Source organism: Tiliqua scincoides, chromosome 9 (assembly GCF_035046505.1).
Source record: "Tiliqua scincoides isolate rTilSci1 chromosome 9, rTilSci1.hap2, whole genome shotgun sequence".
Lineage (NCBI taxonomy): Eukaryota > Metazoa > Chordata > Lepidosauria > Squamata > Scincidae > Tiliqua > Tiliqua scincoides.
Genome location: NC_089829.1, coordinates 22,411,294 through 22,422,416, shown reverse-complemented (window position 1 = coordinate 22,422,416; position 11,123 = coordinate 22,411,294). Strand labels below are relative to the sequence as shown.

The 11,123-nt window shown below is 55.6% G+C and overlaps 1 protein-coding gene across 4 annotated transcripts in view; it reads left to right on the top strand.

Moving 5' to 3' along the window:
• Positions 1-392: 392 nt before the first annotated feature.
• The window catches only part of WWP2 (WW domain containing E3 ubiquitin protein ligase 2), a 36,104-nt gene continuing 25,373 nt past the window's right edge, over positions 393-11,123 (top strand). For 2 of the 4 annotated variants that reach the window (XM_066636891.1, XM_066636890.1), the window contains exons 1-4: positions 393-437; positions 2,978-3,041; positions 5,531-5,678; positions 5,774-5,895. In XM_066636891.1, the coding sequence (XP_066492988.1) occupies positions 2,993-3,041; positions 5,531-5,678; positions 5,774-5,895 (319 nt within the window). In that variant the 5' untranslated portion in view covers positions 393-437; positions 2,978-2,992. Of the gene's footprint in view, positions 438-2,977; positions 3,042-5,530; positions 5,679-5,773; positions 5,896-8,191; positions 8,511-11,123 lie in introns of those variants that run through there. The other 2 variants (XM_066636894.1, XM_066636892.1) reach the window with 2 other exon arrangements.

Sequence of the window (11,123 nt, the reverse complement as noted above, 5' to 3'; positions counted from 1 at the left end):
AGCGGCTGCAGGGAGTGTCCTCGCCCCCCCTCAACCAAAGCCCCCAACTCGGGTTTATTAGGCGCGAGCAGCTTCCTGGAGAGGGACAGAGGCGGCAATCTTAGCCACACTTTCCTGGGAGTAAGCCCCATTGACTATAATGGGACTTAGTTCTGAGTAGACAGCCGTAGGTTCGGGCTCTAAATACTTTGACAATATCTCCCGAGTTGGACTGGGCAGGAAGAAAACGGCTCCTCGCAAGTGCCCCATGGAGACAACTCAGGCGCCACTCTGGGCGCTGCCTAGCTCTGTGCTGCTGACGGTCTTGGGCCTTTTGCTCTCTAAGGTCATTCCGATTCCGGCTGTGTGTCATGTGACTCATCTAAGGGGTGGGGCTGGGGGTGTCACATGACCGACAACTCCAGGAGGCGGAAGTGGGAGAAGCCGAACCGTCGCCGGTAAGTGGTGGGCGGGTCTGAATCGGACCGGACCCCTCAGCCCGGAACGCGCGAGGGGGCAGTCTTTGGCCGGTGTGTGGTGTCAGGAAGCGCCTGGCCATTCCCCGCTGGAGTCGCTGAATGGCCCTCGCAGCGGGAAGGCCTGCGGCGCTCCTCGTCCCCTTCAGACCGCCGGGCGCTCCCGCCCTCTGCTGTGCGGGGTCTGCGGGGCAGAGTCTGCCTCCCCCCCCCCAGGGCGCACACACCTCCCCGCAATGGGGAGTTTAGGAGCGTGGAAATAGCCTGTGGAACACCTTGCCTCATGATGTGGCGACACCTGGGCTAGTTGCCTTTAAAAGGAGGCTGGACAGATTTATGGAGGAAAAGCCCATCAAGGGTTACAAGCCATGATGTGCTGCCTCCTGGTGCTAGAAGTGGGCTGCCTCAGAATGCCAGCTGCAAGGGAGGGCACCAGGATGCAGGTCTCTTGCTGTCTTGTGTGCTCCCTGCAGCATCTGTTGGGCCTCTGTGAGATGCAGGAGGCTGGGCTAGATGGGCCTTTGGCCTGATCCAGCAGGGCTCTTCTGATGTTCTTAGCTCCTGCCAACCCCCCTTTCCCCTGGAAGAGGCACTTGGAATGCTCCTGCTCCACAAGACATTGTGCTGGTGAAACTCTGCCGCCCTTTCCCTGTCTCTCAAACTCTGTGCTCTGTTCTTATGTTTAGACCATTTTAAGTTTTCATGCTCTCGTTGTCCTCCATGCGACCCTTTCGTGAGAGGCAGGATGGAACCATGTGAATGAATAAAGCTTCTCTCTGGTGTTAGGAGTGCGGAGCCCTTAAAGGGGTGGGCAGGAGTCAGTCACAGAGTGGTGATAACACAAGACCAAGCTTTTTCAAACCTTACAGGCCACTGCAGTCCTCATGACCTTTTTCCGGAGCGTGTTGGGAGAGCCCTGATGGGACAGGCCAGAGGCCCGTCTCATCCTTTAGCTATTGCTTCCGAGATGCCCCCCTCATACTTGGTGGTCTGCTGTCTTGCAAAATCGAGGTTCCATTATCATTGTCTTCTTTGAGTGTAGGAGCCAGAGCCCCATGGAGAACTGAGCTTCCTGGAACTGTCCAGTCACGTGGGGTGGGGGTGGGGGGGGCTACTATGTTTTGAGCCCAGAACATGCAATGTTCTGAATCCAAACATTGCATGTTTTCCAGTCTCTTTGCTCCATAAGCCCTTGCTGGAAACTGGGATGAAGCCTTGATAGAGACATTGGGTGTATGTCCTTGTCACTAGGCTCTGCTGAGGAGCACCAAGGCTTTCTCAAGGCTAACTGAAAGGGACCAAGCACTTGCTCATCTGGTTGTCTCTGTGATTATTTGGGGCTTGTTCTTTCTACCAAAACTGCTCTTCTTGTCTTGCTCTATCTTGGTGCAAAGATGAGATGGGAGCTCTTTGTTGACTTGCAGCTGTCCGTGGTGCTGCCTGCCATGGCCTTCTGAACTCCTTATTGTTTCTCAAAAAGGACCTATTAGTGCTGCTGTTCCCTAGGTACATCTGAACCCACGCCAAGCATAGGTGTAGCTATGCACCTCTTCCCCTCTCATTGTACTGCTTCCATACTGCTAAAGTCAGCCACTGGCTCAGGCTCCGTCTGGAAGGCACCTGGAACAACCAGGGAGAAAGCAATGGCCTCTGTTTTGCACATCACCTTGAGGCTGTGCTCAGCATTAAGGAGAAATGGTCAGTGGTGGAAGGAAAGCCTTAACAATTAACTGGATTAGTTTGGCTGGTTCCCAGTAGGCTGCCTTGTTGCCAGACTGTGTGTGTATTGTGTTATGTGCCAGTTTTGCCTGCTGCTGAAGAGCCAGAGCCAATGTGTTCTTACCAGTTTTATCTTTCATGGAGGGAAGAGGAAGCCCAGCTGGGAAGAAGCTTTCTCCTTCCTTGTACTAATCTCACTAGTGCACATGACACTCACTCTCAGTCTTGTTAAAAATGAAACTCAGGGTTAAAACCTTGACAGCTCAAGCCTGAAGAGGCATGTTTGTGTATGTATATTTTTTCATAGCTAAACAGAGGTGCCCCCCCCCACTTTGTTCCATCACTTCATTGGTGTTTGCTGTGGGTGGCAAACTGCTGGGATCCAAGCTGTCTTGTAGCTTGTTTCTTGGCAGCTGCACCCTGGCACTCTCCTCTTCCTGGTGCCTCTTCCACCTTGTTCCACTCCTCTGTCTGCTCTCTCAGCTAGTGGCATCAGATGGTGTTTCCTGTCCACTGAGCTGTTGCTCAGCTGCAGGTTATGTAGATTGTAACCAGGGGGCTCTGCCCTTCCTGGGACCTAGAAACCCTTCCCTTGGAGGGTGTGAGATGCACAGAACAAAACATCTCTTGGGCTAAGCTATCAGATCAACACCTGGGGGATATGTTAGTGGCCCAGAGCTAGAAGGTGACTTGGGTCTCGCTGCCTCCTTCATGATCCCAGCTGTGGCAGACTGGCCGAAGAGCTCAAGCAGTCTCCCCTCCTGCTCCCTGAGGGCAACACGTTGTGTCTCTTTCCATTGCAGGTTCCCAAGGATGAAATGGCCTCTGCAGGGCTGCCTGGGGAGAAATCTCTGTTGACTGTGAAAGGTGAGGGGGTGGCTCTCTGTGCTGTGGGGGTGGGCAGCAGCCTTTCTGGCTTGCACCATGGCAGGGCACATCCCTTTGGGTGCCTGAGCCCCAGGGTGTCTTGCTGGAGTTGTTTGTGCCCTTGTGGCACTTCTGGCCGAGGTAGGGGGGGAGAGAGGGAAGAGGCTCTATTTGCTGGAACATTCCCTCTATCTGTGGCAGTGACTGGCTGTGGGGAGCTGGAAGTCATGGAGTGGTGTTCAGCCAGGTTCAAATTGGCATGTTATGAACCCATTTGGCCCACAAAACGAGTAAAATGTTTCCTTCTACTGGTTCAAGAAATGTTCAGAATGCTGGATGCAAGCATGTGAAAGAGGCAGGGTGCAAAAAGGATGTAAGCCAATATCCCTTTGAGAAGCGTGCACATTAGGGATGCATGAGGAGCAGATCACTTCACTCCTTTGAGCCTTTGTGGTGTTCATCCTCCTCGTTCCAGCCCCTTTGTCTGAAGAAGAAGCTCTTATAACTTGAAATTTTGCCTGACATCTGTCACTGGGGAACTAGTCAGTTTCCCTTCCTGGCTGCATGTTTCCATCCTCTTCACTCCTGACCTGAATACCACTTCACCGTCTCTGGACAGATGCTAACTGGTTCCTTATCATGGGTTTCTGTAGGGGAAATCCCTACCAGCCAGTGGGAGCTGCATGTGACTCTGTGTGGTGTCGAGGGGGTGCTTTTCCTGATCTGCTCCCTGGAGCCAGTTCAAGGTGGGCAGCAAGCCTGTTGGTGCTGCTGCTCTGTGGGGAGGGGCAGGGGGACCACAGTTTCCCTGCTGTCACCCCCTAAGAAGCAGAACTTTGTATGAGACAGAAAGCCCTGGATCCAGGCCTGAGGAGGGCACTGAGCAAGGCTTTCTTCTCAGCCCCCTACCATTTCTGAGATGGGCTAAGTGGAGTCTGCTTGAATCCTGTCCTCACATATGCAGGATTGGCATTGTTGTTTTGTTTTCTGGTTTATAGTGAACTAGCAACATGAGTTCCCCTGGGGGCTGGGGATAAGAATAGGCTCTCATTTTGGCTGTACTTGTCGTAAGAGGCGACTAAACAGCCACCAGGTAGATGGGACTCATCAGCCTGGGAAGGCAGCTCATCTGAGAGAAGGAAAACTCTAATCCCAAACCTCCACTGCCTTGTGGCTACATCCAGTTATGGAAAAGGCTTCAGGAGTCAACCTCGAGGCAAAATCCGGAGCCGGAGTCCCTGAGGCAGTTCATGGCTGAACACAGACGCGTTCTGGCAACTCCTGCGACGCCGCTGGAAGAACCATATTGGCCTCTGCCTTTCCATTGGACCATTTCAGCGACGTGGAGAGGGGAGATTTGCTGCATGGGTAACAGCCTATCCTCCATACCTACTTTACCCAGGCTTCGCGCACTGGAGAGGACACTCTGTTCCAGAACAACCATTCAGAGCATGACACCATAGTCTTCTGAGACTGAAGGATGCCAACAACAGCAACATGAGATGCCCCCCAAGAACAGACTCTCCTTTCTGACCACACCTGTAGATGGTGATCTTTGGAGTTTAGGCATTTCCTGGTTAGGGCCAATCTGCATCCCATCCAGTCTGCACACAGCGGCAGATCCAAGGGGGAACCTTGGGTGTGTGGCTCCCCCCAACTGTATGCCAGCAGGCAAGGGTGTCCTCTGGGTTGGAGAGTAAAATCGGGCACCAGGGGAATGCCCACTGGGTGGGTGCTGGCGATACTGGCTGGAATGGGAGCCTAGGTCTACCCAGCCAGTAGACCTGGGCAACAAAGCCAGATGGGAGCCCAGCTGTACCCAGCCAGTAGATCTGGGTTCCAAGTCCAGACGGGAGCTCAGTTCTACCCACCCAACAAACCTTGGCCATGGAGGCCTTCAAGTTAAACCCAGAGCCCATGTCTTCCCACTTGGTTAACCATGGTTCTAGAGTTGGCAGTGCTGATGGTCCTGTCAAACACAAACACTGGATCTGCTCCTGGTGTACTCTCACCTGGGTGCGAGTGGGGGACCCCCCAGGTGGCCTTTCTAGCCAACTATGTGAGAGGCAGTTCCCTCCTGTGCCACCAGGGGGCTCTCAATACTGGGGCTTGCGCAAGCATTTCCAACACAGCTGCAGCTGGGCTGGATTTTTCCTCTCAGCCTGTGGGTCTTGAGGCCCCTGCCTGTGGCTGTAGCAGTGGGAAGTGGTCTTAGCCCCTTTCTAGCGCATTTCAACACAGAACCTGGTGTTGGCCTTGCTTGCCGTTTGGTGTCTTGTTCTTGTGGCGATATGGGGGTGCTCATGTTGTGGGCAGATGGATGCCGTCCTGATGCCTCCTGGCTGAAAGAACACAGCGGCCTGGGCTGGACGGGAGAGCCCCCATTCTGGGTCAGCAGGCAGGTCTGGCTGCTCAAAGTCTGTGCCACGGGACTGGCTTCCTCGGCTGCAAAGGGGACAACCACTCACTCCTTTGCTTCCCCCTTCCAGTGGTGTCAGCCAAGCCCAAGACACATGGCCGCCAGTCTCGGATCACCTCCTTTGTGGAGGTGGCTGCAGATGGGCTCCCCAGTGAGACGAAGAAGACAGGGAAGCGAGCTGGAAGCTCTGAGCTGCTCTGGAACGAGAACCTTGTGCTGTAAGGATTGGAGGCCTGGGGGGTGTAGGTGAGGTAGAAGTGGGGTGCTTTGGGCTCAGTGCCACAGCCTTGCCAATCTGTGTGTTCCCCTCCAGAAATGTCGCAGCCCAGAGCCATCTGGATGTGAAGCTGTGGAGCTGCCACACACTGCGGAACGAGCTGCTGGGAACAGCATCTGTCAGCCTCGCCAACGTGTTGAAGCAGGGCAGGGGGAAAGGTATGATCTTCCCTGTTGTGCTCTCCTCCTGCAGGGCCCTGCATTCCCCTCTCCAGGGGCAGCCACCTTCCAGGATTTGCTGCTCTGTTAGGTGCTTGTCTGTGAGGGTGGTACCTGGTGCTAGAACTGGCCTGGGGAGGGAACAAGCCCTGATTGTGAGAGGCTAGGAGGCCTCTCAGGAGCCCAGGGCTGCTGGTGTGTGGTGGAGGCCATCCCTTCCTTGGCTGTGGAGAGCAGCCTGCCCAGCAGTGTGGAGTCTTTAGCTGAGCGCTGCCATTGGTGGTCGTGGAGTGGCCTGCGGCAGCTAGGACTACATAAAGGCCTCCATTCAGGGGGCTCCCAACAGAGAAAGGCTCTGTCCGTCTCCTCCGAGCCAGACCCCATTCTCCACTCTCCCCCTCCCCCCCATGCATACTTCACACACAGGTACTGGGAGTGGAGGATGAGGAGCGAACCCTGGTGCCCGGAACTCAGTCTCTCACCCTTGCAGGAGGGTCTACCGCTGGAACTCTCTGCTCCCTGGCACACAGGCTTGGGGGGGGGGAGCAAGAGGTGGACCCTGAACTGAAGCACTGTCCTGCCTGCAGGGGGGGCAGTCTTGCAGCTGAGCCAGGTCTACTTTCCTTTTGCCAGCTCCTGGTGTTTACGACACCCGTGCGCGCACTCACTCACTCACTCACTCACTCACTCACTCACTCACTCACTCACTCACTCACTCACTCACTCACTCACTCATGTCTCTTGGTGGCCCTGGAGGTATGGTTAGGGCCACCTCTCTGAAAGCCTTGTGGTGCTCTGAGGACCTGCCAGTGGTGACTGAAGCCCCCCTGCTCTTCTTCACCTGAGCTGCTATCTCCTTGTCCGGACACAGTGGCCCTTTCATGAGGCACGAAGCTGTTTGAGAACACAGTGGAAAAGGCTTCCCTGGATACTGAAGCGGATGGACGGAATTTTCCCTGGCACCAGCTGCAGGGGGAGGCTTCTTAAAGCTGCAGTGCAGCCATGATGTGAGTCGTGGTGGATCGCACTCCCACCTCAGTCCAGGTGATGGCTTCCTGGCCTATGTGCCCTGCGTGTGGCTGGCCAGGAACTGCATGGAGCAGCTCCCCTGCCCCTGGCCCCGTGTGTCTCAGCAGCACTCCATTAGCTGTGTGTCCAGCGGGGCCACCCCCGGCTCCTTTTGCTCTGGGCAGGTGGGCAGACAGTGGTGGCAGGCACTTCATTGCTGGTCCTGCCCTTCTTCCAAGGAGCTCATGGTGGCATATGGGACTTGACCCTTAGGATGTAACCTCCCATGAGTGCCAGCCCCAGAAGTTCCAGGTGGGATTTATGATTGAGAAGGCATTTGAACCCAGGACTCTAGGTTTTCACTCAAGAGTCTTACCAGTGTACCATGCTTAGCACACACTCTGGGGCTCCAGGCAGTTTTCAGTTTCAAAACACACCACAATAGAAAGGCACCTCTTCAGCAGATGACAACTTGGCCTGCGTCCATCCCCCCCATCCCCAGCTGCAGGCAGGTAGCCTCAGGCCAGCCTCTGGCAGAGATTTCACATGCAGAAGGTCCCCCTCCCTGCTAGCAACTTCTTTCTTTGCAGCACTTCCATAATGAGTGCTGAAAAGACCCCTTCCCCTTGCACCTGAGCCCTGGAGAGAAGCTTCCAGTCAGGAAGAGGGCTTGCCAGCCTCTGCAGGAGCAGCTTTGCCTTTTCTCAAAGAATCTCCCTGAGGGGGAGGGGGGCTCCTTCGCCTGGGCACCTTCTTTGGGAATTGCGCCGTGGACTCTTCCCTTCAAGCAGTGGAGAGTCAGTGTTCTTTTGTCCAGCTGAGGTGGCCTTACCCAGCAGACACCCATGACTTGAAAAGGCCTGGCTGGGACCTTGGCCCTTGCTCCCCCCAGACACAGACCAGCATGTCCTCCTGCCCAGCAGAGTGCTCTGACCTGGGCACACTGGTGAATGAGGAAGTTGCTGCTGCTTCCTGGCAGCCTGCCAGTGGCATGTTTGCCTCTTGGGAGAAGTGCGTGTTGGGAGGGAATGAGGGTCCTGCAAAGGAGTGCTGGGGTGGGCCCTGGGCACTCTACCTCCACTCTCCATGGCTCCCTGCATGCTGCCCTCAGTCACACTCAGGTGTTGTTTGGTGCTGTTCATCACTCCTCCTCCATTGAGGGGCGTGTTCCAGAATGGGGAACTCCCCCTCTGCCCTCTGTTGTCCTTACCAGAAACTCTTGGCCAGAGTCAGGGTTTGGCAAGAGTCTTCCCAGTCCCTTCCCTTCTGGGCTTCAGGAGGTGAGGTCCTTCCTGGAGATGGAGGGTGGGGTGCAAGCCGGTTGAAGAACAGCCAGCCGGCTACTGCCTTGGCTGGAGCTGCTCCCAGTCTGGGTCCCCGGCCAACACCTGGTTTGCAGCTCCTGAGTTTGTTCATGGGGCTAGAAGCACACACACACAGAGCCTGGGGGTTCCTCATGCTCCCCCCCCCATACATGAACAAAGCTTTGTGTTTTTTTTCTGAGTCTTCTAAGGAGACAGAGCTCCCTGCCAAGGTCCTTGGGGAAGCCTGACCCAAACTGTGACTGTAGTCAGGATGGAGGAGACTAAGGAACTGTGGGTGTCAGAGTGAGTCATTCTCTGCTTGTGTCATTTGGGTGCTGAGATGAGGGGCCTGGAGCTTGCCAAGCTGCTGTGCAAAAAGGTGTCGTTCTCTGCCCCCACCCTGTTCTCAGGTTGCATTAAAAGATTCTTGTTTAGGGAGCCCTCCTTCCCCACCCCTTTCTTTAATAGCTCCAGCAGAGGCTATGCCTTGGCTTCCGCTCCTGCCATGCCCCAGGCAGGCCTGCTGGAGCTACAGGGGCAAAGAATTCCTGCAGGAATTTAATATTGGTTTCTCTTACTCTCTTTCCGAAGAGGCAGTTGCTGCTGGGTTTGGCAAATGGAGTGCACTGCCAGCTTTGTGGGACTGCTCGTCCTTGCAAGTTCCTTCCACATTGTTTGGCCCCTCACTGGGGCATTCTCAGGCCTACATGCAGGGAAACCAGGCTTGGTAGCACTGTCCAGTGCCTGTGCCTTTCTCATGCTCTTTCTGCACACACCAGCTGGGAAGGGTTTCAGGAAGGGCAGTCGTCCCCCCCTGGCAGTGCCTCTCTTGTGCCCCCCCCCCCATTCTGGAGGGGCTTGAACCACCTGAAGGACTCGCCCTCTCCATTGTGGCGGGCTTCCTCCCCCTTTGACTTCCTGGGGGTGGGGAAATATGTAATGGTCCTGGTTCTCCAGAGCTCGTCCATTAAGTAAGGGGAGTGTGCTGTTGCCTGCATCAGCTCACCAGCCCCTGCCAAGAAGCTTGGGCACAGGCTGGAGACTCTTCTATGGTACTACCTTGTGGCTACACTTGTGGCACCTCGAAAGGTGTGCCAGGGTACTGTGGCAGGTGCTTTTGTGGGCTGGAGCCCACTCCTTCAGGCACACAGTGTGGGCTTCTCCTGTCTGAGAAAGCCAGGTGCACCTGTCAGATGTTGCAAAGCTCTTGTTGTGGCAGACGGACCACACTGGCCCCCTAGAATCTGCGCCCTCTTGGGGAGCACAAATGGGGGTTCCATCTTAGTTTATGTTGGTCTGCTCAACCTCATGGAAAACCACCCCTTAATGACCTGGAATCACCCCTGCTGTTTTTATGTGGGAAAAGATGGCGATTATCCATGCGAGGAACTGCATGTAGAAACCGGGGGGGGGGGAGACACGGGACGACACTAACCAGGAAAGAGGTCTTGAAGTTGTGATGGAGGATGCCAAGAAAGCCTCCAGCTCTCACTGCAGTGGTTGTACTGGAAACTTGGAATAGCTCTGATGCTAGGAATGACTAGGAACGGAGGGTAGAGTCACCAGTGCCTCAGTACCTTTCAGTAGTGCGTCCGTAATGGGAATATTGTGTGCATATTTGGCTGCCCCATCCAGAAAGCGGCACTGTAGATCCAGAAGTGGTCCAGAAAGGGGCAACCAGAATGATCTGCCTGTGAACTTGCTGGAGCGGAGAAGGGCCTCTGGCCTTCCCCACGTTCCCATCACCATCCAAAAGTGGCACCCTCGCCTTCCTTCCTAGAGAAGAGCAGGGGGCTCTGCCATATCTGCCTAGATTGCCTGGAAGAAGCTGGGGTCTGCTTTTGCATCCCATGGATGTGTGAAGGGGGTGGGGGACGAGTGGGCCCCGCAGGGGGACCTGCAGCCATTCTCAATCCCGCTCCATGCAGCTATTGCCTGAGGGACATGCAGCCTAGTGGCCCTTGGTAAGCCTTCTGTGGAGTCGGGTTCTCGGACCCCTGAGCTCAGTACTTGCTCAGACTGGCAGTATTTTGCAGGGTTGCCTACTGTACATTGCACAGCAGTGGCTGTGCCGCTGAGCCTTTCCAAGAGGCACCATTGCCCGGAGGGTGCAGCCCCTGGCCTGGTGTGCACCATCTTGCACCATCCACTGTGTGCTGAAGGGCAGCCTGGTTGCACCCCTCTGTGCCTGGCAGCTGACCACTGCTCCCTCGCCTTCCACTTGGGTGCTGGACAGCCTTCTTCTCAGCATGGATCTCCTGTGTTTGGCGGCTGATGCACTTCTTCCCAATTTTCTCCTTGCCTCTGTATGGCAGGCAGCTGGGTTTGTATCACTCTGTGGGAGCTGTAGAAGGGACAGGCCTCTGTAGCAGCTGCTGGTTGCTGCCGTCATCTCCTCCCAGCTCCTGCTCTGGCTGGGAAGTGCTGCACCCTGCTAATGGGCGCTCTGGTGCTGTGGGGAAGGCAACAAACTGAGGCCTTATTCAAGGCTGGGCTGGCCCCCTCCCCAAATAACAACAGCTCTGCTTGTGGATACACAAGCCAGCTTTGTGTGTGGCGGCAGGCTGGAGAGAGACCCTTGGTTGCCGCACAGCAAGGTTCCTTTGTATGTGCTGGGCTGGTTGGTGGAGGGGCGCATGAGTGTTTATTTTCTTAAAGGGAGGGGAGGGAGGGGGAGTGGTGTGCACTGCCCCGCCTGGAGACACAGGCACCTTGTCTTTGCCAGGGGACAAAGAGGGTCTGTGTGCACAGGCAGCAGCCAAAGGTGCCCCAGGGGCTCTGCCCACAGTGCAGCACCTTCTGTGGGGTGTCAAACACCTCTGCTTGCGCCTTGTTGCGATTCCAGTTTTGGTCTGTGGGACTCTCCCCATGAACACAGGCCCGTCTGCAGGGCCCTATTGCCTGCAGGCCTTTCCA